Source organism: Nerophis ophidion, linkage group LG26 (genome assembly GCF_033978795.1).
Source record: "Nerophis ophidion isolate RoL-2023_Sa linkage group LG26, RoL_Noph_v1.0, whole genome shotgun sequence".
NCBI lineage: Eukaryota > Metazoa > Chordata > Actinopteri > Syngnathiformes > Syngnathidae > Nerophis > Nerophis ophidion.
This window is the reverse complement of record NC_084636.1, coordinates 13,013,609-13,040,606: the sequence shown is the minus strand read 5'-3', so window position 1 is coordinate 13,040,606 and position 26,998 is coordinate 13,013,609. Positions and strand designations below refer to the sequence as shown.

General features: G+C 39.9%; 3 protein-coding genes across 6 annotated transcripts in view; 1 reads left to right on the top strand and 2 right to left on the bottom strand.

The window, feature by feature from the left end:
- kdr (kinase insert domain receptor (a type III receptor tyrosine kinase)) overlaps positions 1-20,492 on the bottom strand; it is a 56,485-nt gene extending 35,993 nt beyond the window's left edge. For 2 of the 4 annotated variants that reach the window (XM_061888619.1, XM_061888620.1), the window contains exons 1-5: positions 20,408-20,492; positions 18,939-19,008; positions 2,959-3,052; positions 2,684-2,886; positions 2,459-2,580 (exon numbers count right to left, since the gene is read on the bottom strand). In XM_061888619.1, the coding sequence (XP_061744603.1) occupies positions 2,459-2,580; positions 2,684-2,886; positions 2,959-3,052; positions 18,939-19,008; positions 20,408-20,479 (561 nt within the window). In that variant the 5' untranslated portion in view covers positions 20,480-20,492. Of the gene's footprint in view, positions 1-2,458; positions 2,581-2,683; positions 2,887-2,958; positions 3,053-6,510; positions 6,763-13,865; positions 13,997-18,938; positions 19,009-20,407 lie in introns of those variants that run through there. The other 2 variants (XM_061888622.1, XM_061888621.1) reach the window with 2 other exon arrangements.
- srd5a3 (steroid 5 alpha-reductase 3) lies at positions 13,972-26,420 on the top strand. The gene is made up of 4 exons (XM_061888633.1): positions 13,972-14,255; positions 14,337-14,488; positions 19,372-19,557; positions 26,135-26,420. Exons 1-4 carry the CDS (start codon positions 14,032-14,034, stop codon positions 26,392-26,394), a joined length of 822 nt encoding a protein of 273 aa, XP_061744617.1. The 5' UTR covers positions 13,972-14,031; the 3' UTR covers positions 26,395-26,420.
- Positions 26,264-26,998, bottom strand: part of clocka (clock circadian regulator a) — an 88,630-nt gene continuing 87,895 nt past the window's right edge. Inside the window, exon 19 of the transcript XR_009804528.1 lies at positions 26,264-26,351. The gene's annotated coding sequence lies outside the window, so the exon portion shown is untranslated. The remainder of the gene's footprint in view (positions 26,352-26,998) is intronic.

The following is a 26,998-nucleotide window of genomic DNA, read 5'->3' as shown; positions in this document are numbered from 1 at the left end:
AGCTAGCAATTAGCATGCTAGTTGCTAGCTGGCGATTAGAGCGATAGTTGCCAGCAAACTAATAGCGGCACAGTATTATTATTTGAATATTGGTAGTATTGCAAAATATCCAGGTACATTTAATGTAAAATACAAACATTATTTTAGGGACATTATATATGAGTGGGGATCCCCGCTCCTTCTGTCCATCAATTTGGGGGTCCTTGACCTGAAAAAGGTAAAGCCCCCTGATGTATAGTATGTTACCATCAAGTAAAGCGTATATCTCCCAATTAAATGTTTTCTTTTCCATAAATAATAACAATACATTTTACTTATGAGGCGCCTTTCTGGGCACTCAAGGACACCGTACGAAATCAAAACAATAAAATCCATTAGATAAAAACAACAACAACAACAACAAAGATCGATAAGATTTACAATGAATAAGGCCAGTGGTTCTTAACCTTGTTGGAGGTACCGAACCCCAAAAGTTTCATATACGCATTCAGCAAACCCTTAAAAATACAGTGGGGCAAAAAAGTATCTAGTCAGCCACCAATTGTGCAAGTTCTCCAACTTAAAATGATGACAGAAGTCTGTAATTTTCATCATAGGTACACTTCAACTGTGAGAGACTAAATGAGAAAAAAATCTAGGAATTCACATTGTAGGAATTTTAGATAATTTATTTGTAAATTATGGTGGAAAATAAGTATTTGGGCAACCATTCAAAGCTCTCATTGATGGAAGGAGGTTTTGGGCAATCATTCAAAGCTCTCATTGATGGAAGGAGGTTTTGGCTCAAAATCTCACAATACATGGCCCCATTCATTCTTTCCGTAACACGGATCGATCGTCCTGTCCCCTTAGCAGAAAAACAGCCCCAAAGCATGATGTTTCAAACCCCATGCTTCACAGTAGGTATGGTGCTCTTGGGATGCAACTCAGTATTCTTCTTCCTCCAAACACGACAAGTTGAGTTTATACCAAAATGGATACATGGATGATACAGCAGAGGTTTGGGAGAATGTCATGTGGTCAGATGAAACCAAAATAGAACTTTTTGGTGTGAATTCCTGGATTTTTTTTCACATTTTGTCTCTCACAGTTGAAGTGTACCTATGATGAAAATTACAGACCTCTGTCATCATTTTAAGTGGGAGAACTTGCACAATTGGTGGCTGACTAAATACTTTTTTGCCCCACTGTAAATGGTAAATGGGTTATACTTGTATAGCGCTTTTCTACCTTCAAGGTACTCAAAGCTGTTTGACACTATTTCCACTTTCACCCATTCACACACATATTCACACACTAATGGCGGGAGCTGCCATGCAAGGCGCTAACCGCGACCCATCAGGAGCAAGGGTAAAGTGTCTTGCTCAATAACACACGGATGTGACGAGGTTGGTAGAAGGTGGTGATCGAACCAGGAACCCTCAGGTTGCTGGCACGGCCGCACTCCCAACCGCATCGCCCCCAAAATGTTGTTGTTTTTTTCAAATTCAAGACAAAGTTAGGTTTTTTTTTTACTGGTGGACAAAATGAACCGTGCATGAACATTATCTTGTTCGAAGAACAAAACTAACACAGTGCATGAACTCACAAAAAAATCACACAAATGCAAATCAGATGGAAAATTAGAGGGAACATTGTTTGGGGGCATCCATAATATGCAGATAGGGAGAAGTTTTTGTTTACACAATTAGTCGGGTGTGTCTTGACCTCCGCGGTGGAGGCTCCGCCGAACCCCTGAGGCCGACTCACCGAACCCCTAGAGCAGGGCTAGGGAACCTATGGCTCTAGAGCCAGATGTGGCTCTTTTGATGACTGCACCTGGCTCTCAGATAAATCTTAGCTGACATTGCTTAACACGGTAAGAAGTGAGTAATTTCGCTGGTAATAACAGTGTTAAAAATAACCTTCAAAATATAAAACATTCTCGTGCACTTTAATCCATCCATCCGGTTTCTACCGCACCTGTTCAAGAAGTCGCATTAATGGTAAGAAGTATTTTATTTATTGTTGGTTAGCTTCAGAATAACAATGTTATTAAAAGGAATAAGAGACTTATTTATACTGTAAAAATATTGGTCTTACTTAAAAATGCATGCATTTAGTTGTATTCAGTCTTAAAAAAAATATTATATGGCTCTAAAGGAAATACTTTTTAAAATACTTGGCTTGTATGGCTCTCTCAACAAAAAAGGTTCCCGACCACTGCCCTAGAGTTTGATCGAACCGAGGTTAAGAACCACTGGAATAAGCAGTCAGGAATATCCCTATTTACTGTGATAACTTTAAAAAAACATGTACGTTTTATAAAATTACTTGACAAAAAGTCATTAAATTCTTTTTATGTATCGGCAATGTGTGTAACTGGTAACGTAGATCAAAACGCCGTTTGTACGTCGAGTGTGTGTTTTAGCGCCACACTGACCTAAAGAACAAAATAGTTCAAATCCATGTTTCTTACAGTGTGAAGCGTCACGTTGAGATTCTCCAAAGATCCTCGACACGGAATGACCACTCGCTCGCCTTCACGGATGACCACCACCTCGTATTCCTTCTCCGAAGGAACAAATGGTGTCTTGTAGTCTGAAACCGGGAGAAAATTCATGCTTTAGTCTACTGTGTTTATTTACCATTCACCATGCTGTTCCTATGTATAATATATCATCAACATCTCCTCCATCTATACCCTGAACAAACACGTAAACCGCCACTGAAGTCTTGCCATCCTCCACTTGGAGGTCCCGGTAGGAGCACTGGTACTGCCCAGTCTCGTTGACGGTGGCGTTGGAGATCCGCAAAGTGGTGCAGAAGAGTCCCGACCCGCTGCAGTCGCTGGTGGACAAGTGAGCGCTAGTAGGAGGGGTGGACCACCCAAGGTACTGACGACCTCTGTCGGAGTGGCGAAACAGTTAGAGGGTGATCTTTGGTAAGGTCAAAATTCCCAATGGTGTATATACGTGCCTGCATGTAAGTTCCAGGTTGTCGGATTTGTTAATCCTGTGGACGCCGTGGATGTTCAGCGTCGGCGGGTCGGGCATGAAGCGCAGCTCTGTGGCTTTAAAGGGAAGAAAGTGCTAAAGCATTACTGCAAAGACTCAAAATGATTAAAAAACTACACAAAACATTCATTTTGACATGTCAGAGGTCGCTAATTTTGTGGCTCGGGTATTTGATGGGCTTCGTCCAAAAGCAGAAAAGTGCCTTCCTCAAACTCGGAAGTAGGGTTGCACAATATATGATATAAATAATCCCAATTTGGAAGAGTTAAGCTTTTAATACTAACGTTATATCCTGATCATGCAATTTGATGACACATTTTAGCTGTGTCGTGCAAATTTGACAGCAACAAGCAAACATGTTGAAGAGGTTCATTTAGCCTACTGACTTGTATTTATAAATGGTTGATTTATATAGGCTAGTAAGGTAAAGTGTTGTACCTGACAAGTTTCGGCTACCTTGCTTCTGCAGCCTTCATCACGTGACACCTCTGATGAAGGCTGCAGAAGCAAAGTAGCCGAAACTTGTCAAGTACAACACTTTACCTTACTAGCCTATATAAATCAACTATTCATAAACAAGCAAACAGACATGTACTGTAGTATCGTTGCTAGCCGCTAATGTCCCTCCACAGTATAAGTTTTTTTTACAGGTAATATTATCACTGGAGGACTAGGAATAGCTCAAATACTACACTACACACTGCAGGACGATATGCTAACCACCAGTAATGGGCAAGATTATTTGAAAATGTAGTAAGCAAAGCTACAAGTTACTCCCGATTAAATGGAGCTAAGCTACAAGGGAAGCTATCCTCAGAGAATTGTAGCAATCTCCACTACAAGCTACATAGCAAAGCTACATATGTATGGGGACGGCGTGGCGCAGTGGGAGAGTGGCTGTGCGCAACCCGAGGGTCCCTGGTTCGAATCCCACCTAGTACCAACTTCGTCACGTCCGTTGTGTCCTGAGCAAGACACTACGCCCTTGCTCCTGATGGGTGCTGGTTGGCGCCTTGCATGGCAGCTCCCTCCTCCATCAGTGTGTGAATGGGTAAATGTGGAAGTAGTGTCAAAGCGCTTTGAGTACCTTGAAGGTAGAAAAGCGCTATACAAGTACAACCCATTTATTTATTTATCATTTATATATAGTCGAGGTTTCTGCGGTTTATCCGTTTTACAGTGCTCAATACCGGGGTAGCGCGGAATATACGTTAGCTCAGGAAAATACACAAGAGGCTATATCATCCCTACACGCCTGTTTTGCAGTTTTCCTTGCTCTTCAGGGTATTTTAGTATGTATATACACATATATGCACATTCACATTTTATACACACACACATTTATATACATACACATACACATATACATACATGTACAATACTATAGACACCCATTTAACAGCATTTATATCTATGGGCCTACATGTATAATGTCAATGGTAATGTAACTGAGAGTCTACAAAGGGAACTAAACAGGGTCCATTAATATTAACTACAGTATCTGTCATTTAACTACAACCCTACAACTACATCCAGTGGTCCCCGCACTCCTGTATTTTTTATTTTATTTTAAATTGCCTTTTCTTTGGCTCACTCCTATAATGTTATTCTTTTTCAATCCCTACAGTAAAAAAAAAAAAAAAACAGCATTATCTATATTTCGACAAAAAACAAAAACAATGACTTTTGTGTTGTTTAGGAACAGTTGGTAACGGTTATGTGCAGTAAAACCTTTCATGAACTCAATACACCTTAATGTATGTTCTTAAATGTGTGTTGGATTTGTGGTATGACTTTGGTTTACAGAGTAAACAACTAAAAACTAAGGTTTTTGACATTGTTTTCTCTAAACGAATACATTTGTCTAAATATGGCTAAGGACACGCATTGTTTTGTTCATTACTATAATGGGACTGCGATGAGGTGGAGACTTGTCCAGGTCGTACACCGCCTTCCGCCCGATTGTAGCCGAGATAGGCACCAGCGCCCTCCGCGACCCCAAAGGGAATAAGCGGTAGAAAATGGATGGATGGACTATAAAGGGAAAATCTAATCTGCAGGAGATAATTCCTCTTCCATTTTATTTTTCTGAGTAGTCAGCTTGAAGCGTCTCTATGTCTCCGATCTCCTCGTCGTCATGTGACCTGAGTGCATGTCTGTTATAATCTTATCTAGCCTCTGATTGGCCAGTTTCTGATTCGTCCTAACCTAAGCCAATTGTGACTCATCATAGGAACACCAACTCATCGTCATGGATTTCCTCCGTATGTATGGATGTTCTCATTCATCCAGGTCATTGTATTCTCCCTTAAATAAATGTTTGGCCTTGATTCAAAGTTATTTTTCTCTCTTTGTAGCTTGTAGCTTTGATGTGAGCTACCGAGTTCCTTGGGTCTAAAAATAGCTAAGCTACAGGAATCGCTACTCGTTCAAAAAGTAGTGAAGCTACTGGAAAATGTATTTAGGCTACGTAGCTTTTCTACATGTAACTTGTTACACTAGTTCTCTCCAATGTGGTGTGATGGGCGGATTAATACAAATATCGATAGAAACGATAATGAGTAAAGTATCAGTATATGGTCGGTAGTACAGTGGATAAATTAATCGTTTTTATTACCAACTTTTGTCATTTTTATTATTGTTTACAAACTCAGGAAATAGGTCCCAGAGCACAGCAGGGCTTTGAGGGCAAAAACCAAAATATTTCAATCACAGCCAGTAGTACTAAATGATTTAAATATGCAATAGATATTGTTACATTGTCATCCTTTTGTCAAAATATAATTGTCATCAAAAATGTAATCATTCAATAATCTTGAAATGTTTAAATTTCAGTACCAGTATTGCTGTGACCAATACTGCCTCTGTAACTACTTGGTTTTGGATTGATACCCACATTTCTAGTATCATCCAAAACAATAGAAGATGAATAAAATAATAGGGCACAATATTGTACTGAATACGTCAGAAACCAATTAAGAGCCTTTGTAACTCGATTGTATTATCATTTACAAACCAAATATTGTATCGTGTATATATCGTTATCACCAAAGTATGCAATTTATATCGCATTATAGGCCAAAGCCCCCATCCCTATTTGGAAGGATACAATTGTCCAAAAATATCTGAAAATGTTTTGCTTTTAGCGCCATGTTTTTGGGCTTGCCAAATGTTCCCAGAGCGGCAGCAAAATGGCGGGCGCTGTGTCAAAACAGGAAGCCGGGAAAAGATGGGCCGGGTCAGGCTGAATAGCGCGGCCTAGGTGGGGTTCCTGTTTCGGAGGATACAGGCATGCCCCCCTCCCCTACTCCCTCCTCCCACTGGATCAGACATTAAGTGGAAAAAAACTAAGTTGTGCAAAAACACAAAAGAAGCGTATTGTAACAGCTGAACGACAAATATGTTTTGTACACATCGGCTCAACATGTCAAACACTAAATAAGGTCAGCATCCCAAGTGAGGATGGCACAAGGTCATCACGTGCAAAGAATGATAGGTAAAAGTTGTCTCCTACCAGCGACAACTTCCAGTCCAACAACAAGCAGGGGAACCACAAACACCACCAGAACCATCATTCCACGGACAGAAACATCAAAAATGCATTCAAAAAAATTGATTAAGGTAAGAAGACTCCCAAAGGCTCAGCACTGATCCATCAATTCCACTTTTCTTTTAATTCCGTCGATGTGGAACGCCAGTGGGCAGCGCTCAGTAGCGTGTGAAGTGGTTCCCCATGGAACCAGATCTAAAGATTCTGAGGGCAGAGAGGAACACCAGAGCTGGACAGCCTGAAGGGGGGAGGAGCATCCTGGGGTGAGTGGACACCATCCACTTGCTGGCTGGAGGCTGGACCAACACTGGACTGCACTCTTTCACTCATGGATTCATATTTAGCTCAAAGGGAATATTATTAAACCTGAATAATTAGCTTCGGTTAAGCCAAGGGTCTGCAACCCAAAATGTTGAAAGAACCATAGTGGAACAAAAATAAATAAAAACAATCGGTCTGGAGCAGCAAAAAATTAAAAGCCTTATAATCAGAATCAGAAATACTTTGTTAATCCCTGAGGGGAAATTAAAATGTTCAGCACAATCCCATTGAAGATCAGACAAACATTACAGGGAGACAGAACAGGATCGCTGACGGGTCTGCCAACTTCCGGCACCCCTTACAAAAAAGGTGAGAAACAGGTAAACAGAAAAACTAAACGGTCTAAACCAGGGCCCAACTGAGGCCAAGGAAAAAACAACTCATAGCCAAAGCACACGTACACTTGTGTGTAAGGGGGAAACATCAAAGAACACAAAGAACATTAAAGACATTAAAAGAACAGAGCTACAGCTATGAATAAAAAAATAAAAGAGACATATACACTGTGGTGGCCTCTATGGTGTTCCACACCATCGTCTGCTGGGTGTATGTATATGTATATATATATATATATATATATATATATATATATATATATATATATATATATACATACATATATATACATACATACATACATACATACATTCGTATATATATATATATATATATATATATATATATATATATATATATATATATATATATATATATATATATATATATATATATATATACATATATATATACATACACACACACACACACACACACACACACACACACACACGCACACACACACTCACACATCTGGAACACAAGCGCACAGAGCTCCTGCCAACAGCAGCCACTACAGCGGCGCCATCTTGGAAAAAAATATAACACAATTCTAACACTTATATTAATGTTATAATGAAGGAAACACATGATGTGTCTAAATGATCTATATTAGCCTACTATCAAAATGGCATTGAAAGTCTTATATAAGTGTTATAATGAAGGCAACACATGATGTAAGTGTCTAAATTAGCTATATAAGCCGACTATCAAAATGACATTAAAAGTCTTATATAAGTGTTATAATGAAGGCAACACATGAGTGTCTATATTACCCTACTATCAAAATGACTAATTGTCGCATGCTCATGCAAATCTTTGTTGACAGAAATGTTGACATTTAATATTTATTCTACACATTTCTACAACATTAGAAAACATTTGTAAAACGGAGGCTTCTCAGGGGGTGAGATAACTCCCGGAATTGGCTGGCTCAGAATGGCAAAAGGTATAAATGTGTGTGTCCAAGGTAAAAAAAAATGGAAGGCTTCTAATGGATTTTCTTACAATCTTTGCAAGCTGTGTAACATTTGCTGTGGTCTGGAACAACATGGCACACAAAGAACTAAAAGAAATGCAGCCAATATTACATACAGATGTGTCATGAGATACAGCTAGCCAAAATACATTGATTAGCAAGTATGCCAGATTAGCACTCCAGCAAGTCAATAACATCAACAAAGCTCACCTTTATGCATTCACGCACAGTATAAAACGTTTGGTGGACAAAATGAGACAAAGAAGGCGTGGCAAAATACACGTCTTTCTGTGGCAGCGTTGGAGAAAGTTGTACATGTAAACAAACTACGGTGAGTTCAAGGACTCCAGTAATTAGTAGAATAAAATGTTGTTGATTGAGTTAAACAGTGGGATTTCTCATTATTAGGAACGTTTGTGTCATGTTTGTCCTCTTACAGATACCATATTAAAACAAAAAATATGTTTTTCCCCTACCTTTTTTCATTTTCATACATTTTTGAAAACTCTCCAGGGAGCCACCAGGGTGGCGCTAAAGCCGCGGGTTGCAGACCCCCGAGTTAAGGAATCAAGTTGACCACGAATGTGGAACCAACAGAAAGGTACATAAATATTTCACCCTAAACTAGTGATTCTCAAACTGTGGTATGTGTACCACTGGTGGTACGTGGGCTCCATCTGGTTGTACATCAAATAATCATTTGATTAAAAGCCTACTGAAATAAGATGTTCTTATTCAAACGGGGATAGCAGGTCCATTCTATGTGTCATACTTGATCATTTCGCGATATTGCCATATTTTTGCTGAAAGGATTTAGTAGAGAACATCGACGATAAAGTTTGCAACTTTTGGTCGCTAATAAAAAAGCCTTGCCTGTACCGGAAGTAGCAGACGATGTGCGCGTAACTTTATGGGTTGTGGATGTCCTCACATCCTCACATTGTTTACAATCATGGCCACCAGCAGCTAGAGCGATTCGGACCGAGAAAGCGACGATTTCCCCATTAATTTGAGCGAGGATGAAAGATTTGTGGATGAGGATAGTGAGAGTGAAGGACTAGAAAGAAAAAAAAAGGCAAGGGCAGTGGGAGCGATTCAGATGTTATTAGACACATTTACTGGGATGATTCTGGAAAATCCCCTATCTGCTTATTGTGTTACTAGTGTTTTAGTGAGATTATATGGTCGTACCTGAAAGTCGGAGGGGTGTGGTGACCGCCAGTGTCTTCGATGGAAGCCACGTTTCTCGACGAGGCAAGGCAGTCGGGCTGAGATTTTTTCTTTTTTCCCCTCCTCCACGGTGTAAGCATCCGACAGTCGGGGGCGGCCTTTGGGAGGAGGTAAGAGAGTCCGCACCTGCAGGAGGCGAGGCACGACGCAAGGTCTCCGCTCGTAACTACGGTAAGAGCCGACTTGATCCCACCATTTTCTCACCAAAATCTGCCGGTTGACAAGTGGTAGAGAACCATGTTCGCTTGACCGCTCTGTTCCATAGTAAAGCTTCACTGTCAGCTTTCGGGAATGTAAACAAGGAAACATCGGCTGTGTTTGTGTGGCTAAAGGCGGCCGCAATACACCGCTTCCCACCTACATCTTTGTTCTTTGACGTCTCCATTATTAATTTAACAAATTGCAAAAGATTCAGCAACACAGATGTCCAGAATACTGTGGAATTATGCGATTAAAGCAGACGACTTATAGCTGGTCCGTGACGTCACGCGCACGCATCATCATACGTGTCATCATACCGCAACGTTTTCAACAGGATACCTCGCGCAAAATTTCAAATTGCAATTTAGTAAACTATGTGTTGCAATGTTAATATTTCATCATTGATATATAAACTATCAGACTGCGTGGTCAGTAGTAGTGGGTTTCAGTAGGCCTTTAAAATACTGTGTTTTATTCTTCTATATTCAAACACAGTGTTACTGTTCAAACTGTGTAGAGGTCAACAATATTGAATATACTTGTTAAATAAAACATTTGGCTTGTATGTGGCTGAGTTGCTGTTGTTCCCAAACTCTTCCATTTTCTTATAAGAAAGCCAACAATTGTCTCTTTAATATTTAGGAGCGAGGACATTTCACGACTGGATTTGTAGCTTGCCACATCACTGTATATATACACTGTAATGCTTTTGAAAATTTTAAATTTAAAAATGGCCCCTTCATGCTTTGATTTTTCAGTATGTTGACCTCAGTGAAAAAAGTTTGGGGACCCCCTGGTCTAGATCTCCATAGCTACAGTATAACTCTGCCTGGCACAAAGAGAAAAAGACATACCAGGAAGCAGGAAGCAGTCCACACTTCCTCAGACAGACGGACAGGATGCTGGCATTCCTCTTAAGATGCATCCTGGAATCTATCACCTCAAAGGCCTTGCTGGCATGCAGTGGTTTAAAAGTTGACACATTTTTGTGACAGTGACTCGGCGAGCTCAGCAGAAAGAAACGCATATTATAAATAAAGGTTTATAAAACATGTATTTTTTTCAATCAACAATCACCATTAAAGGCCTACTGAAACCCACTACTACGGACCACGCAGTCTGATAGTTTATATATCAATGATGAAATATTAACATTGCAACACATGCCAATACGGCCGGGTTAGTTTACTAAATTGCAATTTTAAATTTCCCACAAAGTATCGTGTTGAAAACGTCGCGGAATGATGACGCGCATGAACATGTCACCGGTTGTAGCGGACATGTTCTTCCAGCCTGATCCAAGCTATAAGAAGTCTGCTTTAATCACATAATTACACAGTATTCTGGAAATCTGTGTTGCTGAATCTTTTGCAATTTGTTCAATTAATAAGGGGGCTTCACGGTGGCAGAGGGGTTAGTGCGTCTGCCTCACAATACGAAGGTCCTGCAGTCCTGGGTTCAAATCCAGGCTCTGGATCTTTCTGTGTGGAGTTTGCATGTCATTCCCGTGAATGCGTGGGTTCCCTCCGGGTACTCCGGCTTCCTACCACTTCCAAAGACATGCACCTGGGGATAGGTTGATTGGCAACACTAAATTGGCCCTAGTGTGTGAATGTGAGTGTGAATGTTGTTTGTCTATCTGTGTTGGCCCTGCGATGAGGTGGCGACTTGTCCAGGGTGTACCCCGCCTTCCGCCCAATTGTAGCGCCAGCGCCCCCCGCAACCCCAAAAGGGAATAAGCAGTAGAAAATGGATGGGTGGACTACAAAGAAGAAAGATGTTGGTGTAAAGCGGTGTATTGCGGTCGGCTGTAGCGAAACAAACACAGACGGTGTTTCTTTGTTTACATTCCCTAAAGATGACGGTGAAGCTTTAATATGGAACAGAGCGGTCAAGCTAACATGGTTCTCTACCACATGTCAACCAGCAGGTTTCGGTGAGAAAATGGTGGTAAAAAGTCCGCTCTTACCGTAGACATGAGCGGAGCTTGTGTCGTTCCTCCTGCAGCTGTCAAAGAGGCAGCTGCGACTCTCTTGGATCCTCCGTGGCTTCCCTCAGAGACACTGGCGGTCACCACACCCCTCCGACTTTCAGGTATGACTATATAATCTCACTAAAACACTAGTAACACAATAAGCAGATAAGGGATTTTCCAGAATTATCCTAGCAAAGTGTCTAATAACATCTGAATCGCTCCCACTGCACTCGTCTTTTTTTTATTTTCTTCTAGTCCTTCACTCTCACAATCCTCATCCACGAATCTTTCATCCTCGCTCAAATTAAAAGGGAAATTGTCGCTTTCTCGGTCCGAATCGCTCTAGCTGCTGGTGGCCATGATTGTAAACAATGTGAGGATGTGAGGAGACCTACAACCAGTGACGTCACGCGCACATCGTCTGCTACTTCGGGTACAGGCTAGGCTTTTTTATTAGCAACCAAAAGTTGCAAACTTTATCGTGGATGTTCTCTACTAAATCCTTTCAGCCAAAATATGGCAATATCGCAAAATGATCAAGTATGACACATAGAATGGACCTGCTATCCCCGTTTAAATAAGAAAATCTCATTTCAGTAGGCCTTTAAGATAAAGTTCACCGCCATCTTTAAACATGTTGTAGTTTGATATTGCTTTCAAAGTAAAGTATAATGGACACTTACACAAAAATGGCTCGTTTAGCTCTGTGAAAAACTATGTATTTTTACAACCAAATATATATGTTTTACAATAAACTCAACAATTTAGCTTAACCCTCACGTAGTTTCCCATTAATAGAGAATTTGACCGCTTTTATGTTGAAGTCACTCCAACTTCCTGTTAGGTACCATAAATTGATTCATGTGGAACTCGATTAAAACAAGTTGAAAAATGTATTCCGGTGTTACCTTTTAGTGGTCAATTGTACGGAATATGTATACTGTACTGTGCAATCTACTAATAAAAGTGTCAATAAATCAATCAATCAATTAATCAGGTACTAGGTAACTGAAAAAAGAAACGGTGTGACACGATTAAAGGCCTACTGAAACCCACTACTACCGACCACGCAGTCTGATAGTTTATATATCAATGATGAAATCTCAACATTGCAACACATGCAAATACGGCCGTTTTAGTTTACTAAATTACAATTTTAAATTTCCTGCGGAGTTTGTTGTTGAAAACGTCGCGGAATGATGACGCGTGTTTGTGACGTCTCGGGTTGTAGCGGACATATTAGCCCAGCACCACTTACGGCTAAAAGTAGTCTCTTTTCATCGCATAATTACACAGTAATTTGGACATCTGTGTTGCTGAATCTTTTGCAATTTCTTCAATTAATAATGGAGACTATAAAGAAGAATGCTGTTGGTGGAAAGCGGTGGATTGCAGCTGCCTTTAGCACCGAAACACAGCCGGTGTTTCTTTGTTTGTTGTGAAGCTTTAACACAGAGCTGTCAAGCGAACATGTTTCTCTACGTCAAACAGCAAGTTTTGGGATGGGAAAATTGTGATATTAAGTCGGCTCTTACCGGAGACTTGAGTTGATTATTGGACCTCCTCCTGTAGCTGTCAAAAAGGCAGCTGTGATCTTGGCTCCTCGGCTTCTCTCAGACTGGTGTTCACCGCAGCCATCCGACTTTCAGGTATGACAGCATAATCTCACTAAAATACTATTAACACAATAAGCAGATAAGGGATTCTCCAGAATCATCCTAGTAAATGTGTCTAATTACATCGGAAACGCTCCCACAGCCGCCGCCCGGAGCCGTTGCTTTTTATTTTTTTTTTATTGCTTCACTCTAACTTTCCTCATCCACGAATCTTTCATCCTCGCTCAAATTAATGCGGAAATCGTCGCTTTCTCGGTCCGAATTGATCTTGCTGCTGGAGGCTATGATTATAAATAATGTGAGGATGTGAGGAGCCCTACAACCCGTCACGTCACGCGCACATCGTCTGCTACTTCCGGTACAGACAAGGCTTTTTTTATTAGCGACCAAAAGTTGTGAACTTTATTGTCGATGTTCTCTACTAAATCCTTTCAGCAAAAATATGGCAATATCGCGAAATGATCAAGTATGACACATGGAATGGACCTGATATCCCCGTTTAAATAAGAAAATCTCATTTCAGCAGGCCTTTAAGCCTTCGAAAAAAATTAGACATACTTTACTTCTTGTTAATGTTTTGTGGTATGTCGTTTAAACAGCTCGGTTCCACTGCTGCCCCATGTGATTTGCATTTTTAAACTCTAAGAGAATGAAACATTACCTTGTTGATGTTTTATCACCGTTGAATTAAATAAAAATGAGTCGCAAAATCTTGCTCAATTATTTCCACCTGGAACAAGCGTGCCCCATTGCAACGCCGGAACTTACTACGACCGGTTCTCCAACGGACCGTTTCCGGTGTTGCACACAACACTACCATTGAAAACATGACTTGGAGCCGTGTCGGTTTACGCCTCGTAGATTTTGTCTGGTTACTTTTATCTTTTTCTTTCTTTGTGGCTCTTGGAGCTCACGTAATCTTAAAACGGTTGCCCCCAAAATACAAAACATGTCGTCCTTACATGTTTTTCCAGGATCTGATCCGATATGGAAAGACTAAACAGAATTTCAAACGCGACGACTGGTTGTGTGTGTTTGACGTGCCGAAGAGGTAATTATTTGCACAAAAAATTAAAATCCTTATTAAAATGCATGCATATGCTAATTTAGATGGTTGTATCCTTTCCCACAGGTGGTTCTGGCATTTTTACGCAACCTCCCTCGTTTGGAATGGTCTTCTGTTGTCTGTCAGCCTGAACATCACTTTACGACAACAATTATGTCCAATGTGGCTCACAAGCTTAATACATATTCTGTCTGGGTCTACAGACACAGAAAATGAAGGTAATTAGCTAGATCATCCTTTTTATATGTACTCTATAACAGGGGTGTCAAACTCAAATACAGAGCGGGCCAAAATTTAAAATTGAACAAAGCTGCGGGCCAAAGTTGAACAAATGAACCTTTTAATAGAGACCCAAACAAGTTTTGCATTAAATATTGAACAAGCAAGGCTTATATATATAGTGATATGCAAAATCAAGTTTCAAATGATAATAATAATAATTAAAAAAGATCAATGGCATATCAAATACAATTTAAATAAACATTGAATGCCTCTTTTGTATTTTCGGCCTTCTGAGGCAAATATCAAAACGAACATTTTCCACAGGCTAATAATAAATTTGGAAATAAAATAACAATAATGAATGAATCAAATATTCAAGCCTTGAAGGAGCAAGAGAAAGTGTGTGAATAAAACGTTAATTATGTCTCATTTGCTACACTGATTTGCTTTAACACTGAATATGGAACAAGCAACACTTATATAACTTAATAGTGCAAAATCAACTTTCACAAAACAAACGAAAAAACATCAATGGTATGTTAAATACAATTTAAATAAAACATGTAATGCCTCTTTTCTATTTGCAGCCTTCTGAGGTAAATATCAACATTAACTTTTTCCACAGGCTAAAATATTTGAAAATAAAATAACAATGAAGTGGGCGGGGTTGAAGTGGGGAGAGGGTAACGGGGGCTGTTAGTGCTGCAAGGGGTTCTGGGTATTTTTTCTGTTCTGTTTATGTTGAGTTACGGTGCGGATGTTCTCCCGAGATGTGTTTGTCATTCTTGTTTGGTGTGGGTTCACAGTTTGGCGCATATTTGCAAACTCTGTTAAAGTTTATACGGCCACCCTTAGTGTGACCTGTATGGCTGTTTACCAAGTATGCTTGTATTCACTTTTGTGTGTGTGTGTGTGTGTGTGTGTGTGTGTGTGTGTGTGTGTGTGTGTGTGTGTGTGTGTGTGTGTGTGTGTGTGTGTGTGTGTGTGTGTGTGTGTGTGTGTGTGTGTAAGTGTGCAAGCAAGCCACATATATTATGTGACTTGGCCGGCACGCTGTTTGTATGTAGGAAAAGCGGATGTGACGACAGGTTGTAGAGGACGCTAAAGGCAGTGCCTTTGAGGCACGCGCCCAGTGTTGTTGTCCAAGTGGGAATCGGGAGAAATTCGGTTGCCATGGTAGATTTTCAGGAGGGGCACTGAACTTTGGGAGTCTCCCGGGAAAATCGGGAGGGTTGGCAAGTGTGAGTATTAGCGGTGAATGCGGTCTTACAGCAGCACCGCCGCTGTATAATACCGACGGGCCAATTCTAATGTTAATTTAATATTGCCTTAAGGGCCAAATTAAATTACACGGCGGGCCAGATTTGACCCGCGGGCCAGAGTTTGACACCAATGCTCTATATCCTAATGCTAGGTACACTACCATATGGTGCAGTGGTTCTCAACCTTTTTTCAGTGATGTACTCCCTGTGAAAAAATTTTTTAATTCAAGTACCCCCTAATCAGAGCAAAGCATTTTTGGTTGAAAAAAAGAGATACAGAAGTACAAACCCCGTTTCCATATGAGTTTGGAAATTGTGTTAGATGTAAATATAAACGGAATACAATGATTTGCAAATCATTTTCAACCCATATTCAGTTGAATATGCTACAACGACAACATATTTGATGTTAATACTGATAAACATGTTTTTTTGCAACTTGGGAAAGGTGGCAATAAATACTGATAAAGTTGAGGAATGCTCATCAAACACTTATTTGGAACATCCCAATGGTGTACAGGCTAATTGGGAACATGTGGGTGCCATGATTGGGTATAAAAACAGCTTCCATGAAATGCTAAGTCATTCACAAACGAGGATGGGGCGAGGGTCACCACTTTGTAAGCAAATTGTCGAACAGTTTTAGAACAACATTTCTCAACGAGCTATTGTAAGGAATTTAGGGATTTTACCATCTACGGTCCATACAATCATCAAAAGGTTAAGAGAATTTGGAGAAATCACTGCAAGTAAGCAATTATTTTACGGACCTTTGATCCCTCAGGCGGTACTATATCAAAAACTGACATCAGTGTGTAAAGGATATCACCATGTGGGCTCAGGAACTCTTCATAAAACCACTGTCAGTAACTACAGTTGGTTGCTACATCTGTAAGTGCAAGTTAAAACTCTGCTATGCAAAACAAAACCCGTTTATCAACAACACCAAGGAACGCCGCTGGCTTCGTTGGGCCCGAGCTCATCTAAGATGGACTGATGCAAAGTGGAAAAGTGTTCAGTGGTCTGACGAGTCCACATTTCAAATTATATTTGGAAACTGTGGACGTGGTGTTCTCCGGAACAAAGAGGAAAATAACCATCCGGATTGTTATAGGCGCAAAGTTCAAAAGCCAGCATCTGTGATGGTATGGGGGTGTATTAGTGCAATAAAGTACCATCTATCGATCCACTTTTAGACCCATGTAGCTAGGTATCTTACATCAAAGTTACACGCTACAAAGAGAGAAAATAGACTGCTAATCCAGGCCCAAAAAATATGGAGAAAATACAACAACATGGACAAATAAAAACATCCATACATATTGAGAAAATCCATGATTATTGGGTTGGTGTTCGTGTGATGAGTCACATTTGGCTATGGTTAGTGCAAAACATTACGGACTGGCCAATTGGAGTCAAGATAAGGTGTGTCATCGAAACTAATCAGCAAAATCATAACAGTCACATGACGACGAGGTAGTCGGAGACAGAGGGACGCTTCAAGCTGACCACTCAAAAATACAGAACGCTACGGTATGCTCACTCTACCTTAATTAAACATGACCAACGTCAGTAAAGCGTTGGACAAGGCTTTGAGTAATTTTTGTATTTTGTTTAGGACACATCAGACTAGTAGCGACAGCCATGCAAATGTGGTTAATTACGCACAAAAGGGGATTTCACTAACTCTGTCATTAACTTTATGTCTGATGCTGTGTCTCAGAGGAGACGTAGTATCGACTGCAGCTGTTTGCTCTTGCGGTTAGCATTAGAAGTAGGGAGCGAATGCTCAGAAAAACTCAAATATATGCTCTGTCGGGTATTAAAAAAACATAATAGGGGTAATTAATGAAAGAGACTTTTTTTTATTCTTAAGATAATGGAAAAAAACAATTGGGCTCCTTTCTCACACAGGGCAAAAGAGCAGGTATTTGAGGACCACTAAGGCATACAGCATGTAATGTAGTGTAGATAGATAGATAGATGGATAGATAGATAGATAGATAGATAGATAGATAGATAGATAGATAGATAGATAGATAGATAGTACTTTATTGATTCCTTCAGGAGAGTTCCTTCAGGAAAATTAAAATTCCAGCAGCAGTGTACAGAGTTGAGATTAATTTAAAAAATAAATAAATAAATAAAAAAGTAAATAATGGGGGTTTAAAAGGAAACAAAATAGAGAAATATTACAAAAAGAATAAAAACAATGGGAATAACAACAGTAAAATAAGAATATAACAAGACAAAGTAGGCAGTAGTGACCATGTTATGAAAACGTATTGCACTGTTAATGTTTTGCATCCCCTGTCATCCTAATACCCCCCGTCCCCTGTCCCAGAGAGGAGTTGTACAGTCTAATGGCGTGTGGGACAAAGGAGTTCTTGAGTCTATTAGTCCTGCACTTGGGATGAAGCAGTCTAGCACTGAACAGGCTCCTCTGGCTACTGATAACGCTATGCAGAGGGTGACTGGCATCATCCAGGATGCTCACTAGTTTGTCCACAGTCCTCTTCTCTGCCACCGTCACCAGTGAGTCCAGTTTCATTCCGATTGTAGAACCGGCCCGCCTGATCAGTTTCTCAAGTCTGGAGCTGTCCTTCTTAGATGTACTGCCCCCCCAGCACACTACCATGTAGAACAGAATGTAGATAATAATGAAAGACTTACCGTATTTTTGAGTGCTGCGTGTAATGTTCTATATTTTCAATGGAAGATAGAAAATGTTGGTGTTGTTTACCGCCGTCAAATTGCAGTTTACACGTATCTCTTTTTTGTGACTGCCATCATATTGCAGATTACATGTATCGCTTATATGTGACTGCCATCATATTGCAGTCTACACTTACCTCTTATGTGTGACTGCCGTCATATTGCAGTCTACACGTATCTCTTGTGTGTGACTGCCATCATATTGCAGTCTACACGTATCTCTTATGTGTGAATGCCATCTACCGCTCACAACTATCATTTCACCATGTACCAAATGAAATAGCTTTGAGGTCGGTCAACCAAAATTATTCCGTACATCAGGCATATCGGGTTATAAGGCGCACTGTCGAGTTTTGAGAAAACGAAAGGATTTTAAGTGCGCCTTTTAGTCCGAAAAATACGGTAGTTAGATTATTTTTGGTAGAAAATGGTTTCCAAATAGGAAGACATGAGAGTGGAAGAGACTCACCTCCCTGAGGGGAGAACTGGGAGTAGATGTTCTTAAAGTTGTCTTGGTTCACCACACCGCTCGGACACTCCTACCGGACAAAACAAAAACTTTAAAACGCCGTCATGTCACCGTGGGCGTGACATTATTGTCATTATGTATATTTCAAACGTATCTCAGTTGTGTGCGATTGAAATGTAAAAAGGAAACGATACAGAAGAAAACAATATTTATGATAAATTGTATTAATATGAATGGATTTTATCAAATTAAAATAAAATGTTTATGCGAGTGTAATTCAGTTTTGTCGCAAAACAAATGCAACTATGTTCAGATACTTAGATTTGTTCCTAATGTCTTCAAATCAGCTTATTTGCTGTGTTTGTTTAGGCTCTTATTTGCATTTAGTAGTTTCTATTGACAACAATATTGATCGTCTCGCCATTTTGCACAGCTCTTCAACCTGGCACAGTCCTGGTGCAGATGCTGCTGTGGTTCCATTCCCTCAGGAGACTTCTGGAGTGTCTCTACGTCAGCGTCTTCTCTGATGGCGTCATCCATGTGGCACAGTACGTCTTCGGACTAGGCTACTACGTCCTGCTGGGGCTGACCGTGGTCTGCTCGGACCGTCTAACGAAAGGTTAGAGCCTTTTAAGCTTAAGGGCTCATGGTAGAAATCCAGGTTCTGCCATCATAGTCAGTGCCTTTGTGTCCTTGGACAAGAGACTTCACCCACCTTGCTCCCAATGCAGCTCACACATGTGTATGGATGTGAATGAATGTTTGTAGCTTACCACAATCAACGTGTGAATGTGGAGTGACTGAATTATGGGTTCTCAGTTCTCACTGTAATGTGTTTTGAGTGTCTAGAAAATAATCCATTATTATTCATCTGTAATTAATGCCCTGATTGTTGCTCTGCATGAGACTCATGTAGGTTGTTCTGGTTTTTAAGGGAACAGAACTTTCGTATTCCAGTTGGAGTGGTTTCCCGTTGCAGGAATTGTTCTTTTTATTCTGGCTTCTGTGCTGCAGCATCAGACCATGGTCCTTCTGGCTAGACTTCGCACTGGGAAGTCAGGTGAGCGGCTTGTGTCTTCTCCACAACATTAGGTACATCTGCACAAACTCCGGAGATCCAATTCAGGTGGGGTGTCAAATATTATGTTATTTAAAAAAGCCCTCGGAGGGCCGCTTGTAGGAGTGAATAATATCCATCCATCCTTTTTTTCTACCGCTTATTCCCTTTGTGGTCGCGGGGGGTGCTGGAGCCTATCTCAGCTACAATCGGGCGGAAGGCGGTGTACACCATGGACAATTTTCTCTCCAATTTTTCATATGTGTGAGCAAACGCCAAAACTCCTTGAGCATTCAGTAGCGCACATGTGAGCGACGGCAGACGTGCACACTGTTATGCGCTTATCTTTTTATTCGATTTTGTGTGCGGCCTAGATTTGCCGTGCGCAGTGTGCAATTGCACAGGCGCGTACCTTAGAGGGAGCGTTGACCGTGGACAAGACGCCTCTTATCGGAGGACCAACACTGTGACGAGTCGGTCGCATCGTGATGCGAGTTTCGTTCTCCCAAGTATGCAGACGGGCTTTGGACACAGCGTGCAGGCAGGAAATTATTTATTTAAAATATAAATCAGACTTTGACAAAACTTAAAGAGCTAGCATGGGAGCTAGAAAAACAAAAGGGGCTTAGCATGGAAGCTAGCATAAGCAGAACCAGGAACCAAAGTCGTCACTTGTTGTGCAAAGACAAATCAGGAAGCAAGACAGACTGACGGGAGAAGGCAGGCTAAATAATGACAGTAATCACAAAAACAGGTGTGCGTCCGGAAACAAACGGCAGGTGAAAACAATGAGCAACCATGGAAACAAACAGAGAGGCGCACAAACCGGAACCGAATGAGTCCAAAACAAACAGAAAACACAAAAAGACTCAAAAATCTAAATAAAAATATGATCCGGGGAGCGGATCATAACAAACACAGATAGACAGACAACATTCATGTTCGAAATAAACTTAAACCATAATGAAATTGACAAGTGATTGACGCGGAAGTGTCACTGATCACTCTGTGCACGCTGAAAACTGTGTGTGCCTCCGTCCTGTGCCATGCGCACAGAGGAGCGGGGCTGGAACCACTAGCTCATACAGTCAGTCTTTTAACACGCAAGAAACCAAGTCTCATTAGGAGAGACTGGTCAGTAAGAGACAATGTTTTTTTCACCACCTTAAAACTCGACACAAAATGCACTGCGCGCTGGTAACTACGAGGGATTGGAAGAAACGTTGAACAACAAATCAATGATTAAAGTGACCAACTTGCCATTCAAATAATACTGCATTTGTTGACAACATAATATATGAATATAAATGTATAATAGCCTCATCATACAATTAACATTGGCAAATTTTAATTTTTATTGAGGGATAACTTGCTTTGAAATCGTAAGTCCAAGCAACGAGCAGATATTTAAGTTTTGTTTTTGATAGCCAAGCAAAAATGCTTGGAACGCCTCGTTGCAAGAGCAGGTAATAATAAAGTGAAGAACATTTGCAATTGCATGCAGTGCATTTTTCTATCAAATAGCCAGAAGGTAATGTATAATTTCTAGTCTTTCACAGGCCAAATAAAACAATGTGGCTGACTACGTAAATGGGATGGCGTGCCACTTACAAGACTTAAAATGAATTGGCAGACCACACAAAATTATGTTGCGGGCCAAATAAAAATAATGTCGCGGGTCACGTTAAATGATGCGGCAGAACACATAAATGACGTGGCAGGCCTCCTAAAATATGTGGCCCCCCACATAAAAAATATGTGGAGGGCCACATAAAAAACATGGGTGGCTAATTAAAATTCAGTGGCGGACCACTTAAAAAAATGCAGCGGACCACAAAAAATGAAATGGCGAGGCCACATTAGATGATATTTGATTGATTGATTGATTGATTGATTGATTGATTGATTGATTGATTGATTGATTGATACTTTTATTAGTAGATTACACAGTACAGTACATATTCCGTACAATTGACCACTAAATGGTAACACCCGAATAAGTTTTTCAACTTGTTTAAGTCGGGGTCCACGTTAATCAATTCATGTATGTGGTGACATTTATGAAATAAGAGCTCATCCTGACCAACGTCTCTCACATGTAGATGATTCCAGGGTCTAAGATGCTGGTCTGCCTCTAATTTGTATTTTTACTTCTACAACATTTTAAAAATTTAAGTTTTAGGGTCAAACTAGCGCTATCGTTAGATCTTTTTTTAGACACATTTTAACATTTCTAACTAGTACAAGTGTTAAACTATGTTCACTTCTAATGCTGATCAGATATGTAAACAATGAAATGGTCAGGCTTACAGTAACTCACTTTATTGAATGCGATTCTACCTACTTTATGTTTTTTGATTGATTGATTGATTGATTGAAACTTTTATTAGTAGATTGCATAGTACAGTACATATTCCGTACAATCGACCACTAAATGGTAACACCCGAATAAGTTTTTCAACTTGTTTAATCAATTCATGGTATCCTACAATTGTATTCCTTCTTCCGTTAACACCCATTGTTAGAATATGAATTGAAAAAAAAATCCCACAAAAGTACAAGAACAAGCATTCTGAGTTTAGATTTTTTTTTTTTGGTCCACAAAAATTGTGTGAATTACATCACACTCGTTTTCATTGGGGGCCACATCACGGTTATGGCTGCCCTAAGGGGCCACTTGTAACAGTGGTATAATATATATACATTTTAAATTGCTTCAATACACACTTGTTTATTGTTATATATTTTTACGTACACTGTAAGAAAAATATGTAGATTTTATAGTAAAGTTTATCTGCTGAAATTTTACCATAAAATTTACAATCTATACCGTATATGTAAACGGCAAAACAGTACCACTGTTTTACTGTCAAATCTGCTGTCGTTTTTACGGTGTATTACTGTAAATGGAAAATCAATATCACAAATTGTTTTCTTTTGTGTTTTTGCGTTGAAATTATAGCAACTGAGCTACCAGTTTTTACCGAAAATTTATTTTTACATTGTACAATTTGGTAGATAAGTTGCTTCAAATTCATAAGTCAAGCAGATATTGAAGTACTTATTTTGATGTTTGGAATGTGCGATAATATAATATTTGTTGTAATTTTAGATAAAGTTTCAAATATAAGAAATTACATATAGTACGAGTATTTTTCTCTGTCAAAATAGAAAGTTGACTAAATTTAGAAACAAATAGATGCATGGTAATTCCAGTCCTTTGGGGGCCACATAAAATGAGGTGGCGGGTCAGATATGGCCCCCGGGCCTTGAGTTTGACACCTGTGTTTTAGATCAGTGGTTCTCAAATGGGGGTACGTGTACCCCTGGGGGTACTTGAAGGTATGCCAAGGGGTACGTGAGATTTTAAAAAAATATTCTAAAAATAGCAACAATTCAAAAATCCTTTATAAATATATTTATTGAATAATACTTCAACAAAATATGAATGTAAGTTCATAAACTGTGAAAAGAAATACAGCAATGCAATATTCAGTGTTGACAGCTACATTTTTTGTGGACATGTTCCGTAAATATTGATTTTAAAGATACATTTTTTTGTGAAGAAATGTTTAAAATTAAGTTCATGAATCCAGATGGATCTCTATTACAATCCCCAAAGAGGGCACTTTAAGTCGATGATTACTTCTATGTGTAGAAATCGTTATAATTTAATCACTTGTTTATTTTTCAACAAGTTTTTCAGTTATTTGTATTTCTTTTTTTCCAAATAGTTCAAGAAAGACCACTACCAATGAGCAATATTTTGCGCTGTTATACAATTTAATAAATCCGAAACTGATGACAAAGTGCTGTATTTTACTTCTTTATCTCTTTTTTTCAACCAAAAATGCTTTGCTCTGATTAGGGGGGTACTTGGATTAAAAACATGTTCACAGGGGGTACATCACTGAAAAAAGGTTGAGAACCACTGTTTAAGACAGGGGTCGGGAACCTTTTTGGCTGAGAGAGCCATGAAAGCCAAATATTTGACAATGCATTTCCGTGAGAGCCATATAATCTTTTTTTAACACTGAATACAACTAAATGCGTGCATTTTTGAGACCAACATTTTTACAGTATAATAAGTCTCTTGTTCTTTTTAAAAATGGTAATGGTTGTACTTGTATCGCGCTTTTCTACCCCTTTTTAAGGAGCCCAAAGCGCTTTGACAGTATTTCCACATTCACCCATTCACACACACATTCACACACTGATGGCGGGAGCTGCCATGTAAGGCGCTAACCAGGACCCATCAGGAGCAAGGGTGAAGTGTCTTGCTCAAGAACACAACGGATTTGACTAAGATGGTAGAAGGTGGGGATTGAACCAGTAACCCTCAGATTGCTGGCACAGCCACTGTCCCAACTTCGCCACGCAGTTCCCAAGATAATAACATTGTTATTCTAAAGCTAACCAATAATAAATATGATACTTCTTACAATTAAAGCGACTTCTTGAACAGGTGCGATAGAAAATGGATGGTTGGACAAAAATGCATGAGAATTTTTTTTAATTTGAACGTTATTTTTAACACTGTGATTACCGGCGGAATTATTAATTACTTATCGTGTAAAGCAGGGGTGCCCATTACGTCGATCGCGAGCTACCAGTCGACCGCGGGGGGTGTGTTGGTCGATCTCGAGCCAGGCTTTTTAAAAAAATAGACCTAAAAATTAGTGATCATCAATCTTCCCCAAGACGTCACTTAAATGACATTCATGGTACCGGAGGGTCTTGTGAGATGACGCTGGCTGCTGCAAGATCATTATTATTAAGATATGACCGAGAGGAAGGCGAGAAACACTTTTTTATATCAACAGACTCTCGCGCCGTACCTTCCGTCAAAACTCTAAAGGCCGATTGCACATTTCCTATCTTCACAATAAAAGCCCTGCTTCATGCTGCCTGCGCTAACTAAATACAGAGTCTAGGAAAACTGGCGTGCACAAGCGATCCCTCAGAAAGCTGGCGTGCACATCACTTGTGCACGCCAGCTTTCCGAGACTATTATTTTGTTAGCGCAGGCAGCATGAAGCAGGGCTTTTATTGTGAAGATAGGAAATGTGCAGTCGGCCTTTAGAGTTTTGACGGAAGGGACGGCGCGGAAGTCTGTTGAAATAAAAAGTGTTTCTCGCCTTCCTCTCTGTTATTTTTTCATAATAATGAACTGGCAGCAACCAGCGTCATCTCACAAGACCCCTCGGGTGCCGTGAATGTCAATCAAGCAAGCTACGGAATTTGCCGCCAATGTTTTTCTTGTAAAGTGTATGGAAGCTGGATGAATTAGATGCCAAAAACCAACCACTTTCATGTGGTATTGTACGGAAAGGACAACTTTTTTTCTCCTCCATTTGAAAATGTGGGCGTTATCATCATTACTGTCTGATTCCAATCAATGCAAGTCATCAGAATCAGGTAATACACCAACTTATATTCTTGTCTTCGTGAAAGAAAGACATCTATATGTGTTACACATGCTTGTATTATCATTAAACACATTTAACTTGTTTACAAAAATGTCTCTTTCATAAATAAATAAATATAAATGATATATATAAATGAGGTAGATCCCCTCGAGTTGGTCAATTGAAAAGTAGCTCGCCTGCAGAAAAAGTGTGGGCACCCCTGGTGTAAAGCAATGTCAGCTAAGATTTATCTAAGAGCCAGACTCAGTCATCAAAAGAGCCGCATCTGGCTCTGGAGCCATAGGTTCCCTAGCCCTGGTTTAAGATGATTGTCTATATTAAAAAAAAGCTCTGACAATGCACTAAAAACGACAACAATAATCATGTTAAACCGAGTATTACTACCTTTGTTTTGGCTCTCACTAGATTTGGCCTCGAAGTGTCTATTATTAATGTCAAGTGTCCCCAATTATACTATGATTAGTTTTTTTTAATGTGGTGAACCACTGGCATTTTATAGATGAGTGGAATGTTAGCAATTTGCCAGCAACCAGCAGACACTTGACATGGATCCAAGTTGCTGGTGGCCTAAAATATGAAACTGCCAAGACCTTGTACTCCTTTAGTTATGTGCATGACTCTTCCACAGATTTAGGCTTTAAGATTGAGTATTACAAAACGTGGGTTAGCACATTGCTGAATAAGTTAATGTCTTTTACTCTTGCCTGCAGGAAAGGTGGAGACGCTGGGTCACAGGGTGCCAAAGGGAGGCTGCTTTGAACTGGTGTCCTGCCCTCATTACTTAGCAGAGTTGCTCATCTACGTTTCCATGAGTTTAGTTTTGGGAGGCCGGTCTCTCACCTGGTGGCTGGTGGTCCTGTACGTGCTCTTCAACCAGGCGCTGGCAGCACTGCTTTGTCACGATCTCTACGTCAGCAAGTACGAGTCCTACCCAAAGCAAAGAAAAGCTTTTATACCGTTTTTGATGTGAAGTAAAATGATGTTTCATGTACTGTTGGAAGTGTGTCTTTTTTTTAATTGAATGCGTATTTCAACGAGTACCCTGTAAAGCAGAGGTCTAAAGTGCGACCTGGGGCTCTTCAATGACCCCCAACTCGTTTCTTCTTGGTACGCAGCATGATAGAAACACAAATATGTGTAACACAACCTGCATTGCCATATTATAAACGAGGAATAGGGCTCCACTGAAATAAAAAAAAAAAGTATATGTAATGGAAAAAATACTATTAAGCTACTGTATCATACTGTACTACACAATTTCCTTTGTTATGGATAATACTAAGCTATTTTTTCTGCTTTACATATCGTGACCTAAATTGAATTGTTTTTGTTTATCAAATTTGATTGTATTTCTTTGAAGTGCTTGAAGGGTCAAAACAATTCCTGCATCCTTCTATTTTTACGTGGAAAACATTAGTTTATGCTTTTCGATACTTGTTTTTAGATTTAAAAAAAAATGAACAGACAAACATGCCTGCAATTGGGGCGGCATAGCTCGGTTGGTAGAGTGGCCGTGCCAGCAACTTGAGGGTTGCAGGTTCGATTCCCGCTTCCGCCATCTCAGTCATTGCCGT

Coding starts and splice junctions, on each gene's coding strand:
- srd5a3 (XM_061888633.1), top strand. CDS start 14,032: ATGACTTGGAGCCGTGTCGGTTTACGCCTCGTAGATTTTGTCTGGTTA. Junction 14,256..14,336: donor GTGTTTGACGTGCCGAAGAG/GTAATTATTTGC, acceptor CCTTTCCCACAG/GTGGTTCTGGCATTTTTACG. Junction 14,489..19,371: donor TACAGACACAGAAAATGAAG/GTAATTAGCTAG, acceptor CATTTTGCACAG/CTCTTCAACCTGGCACAGTC.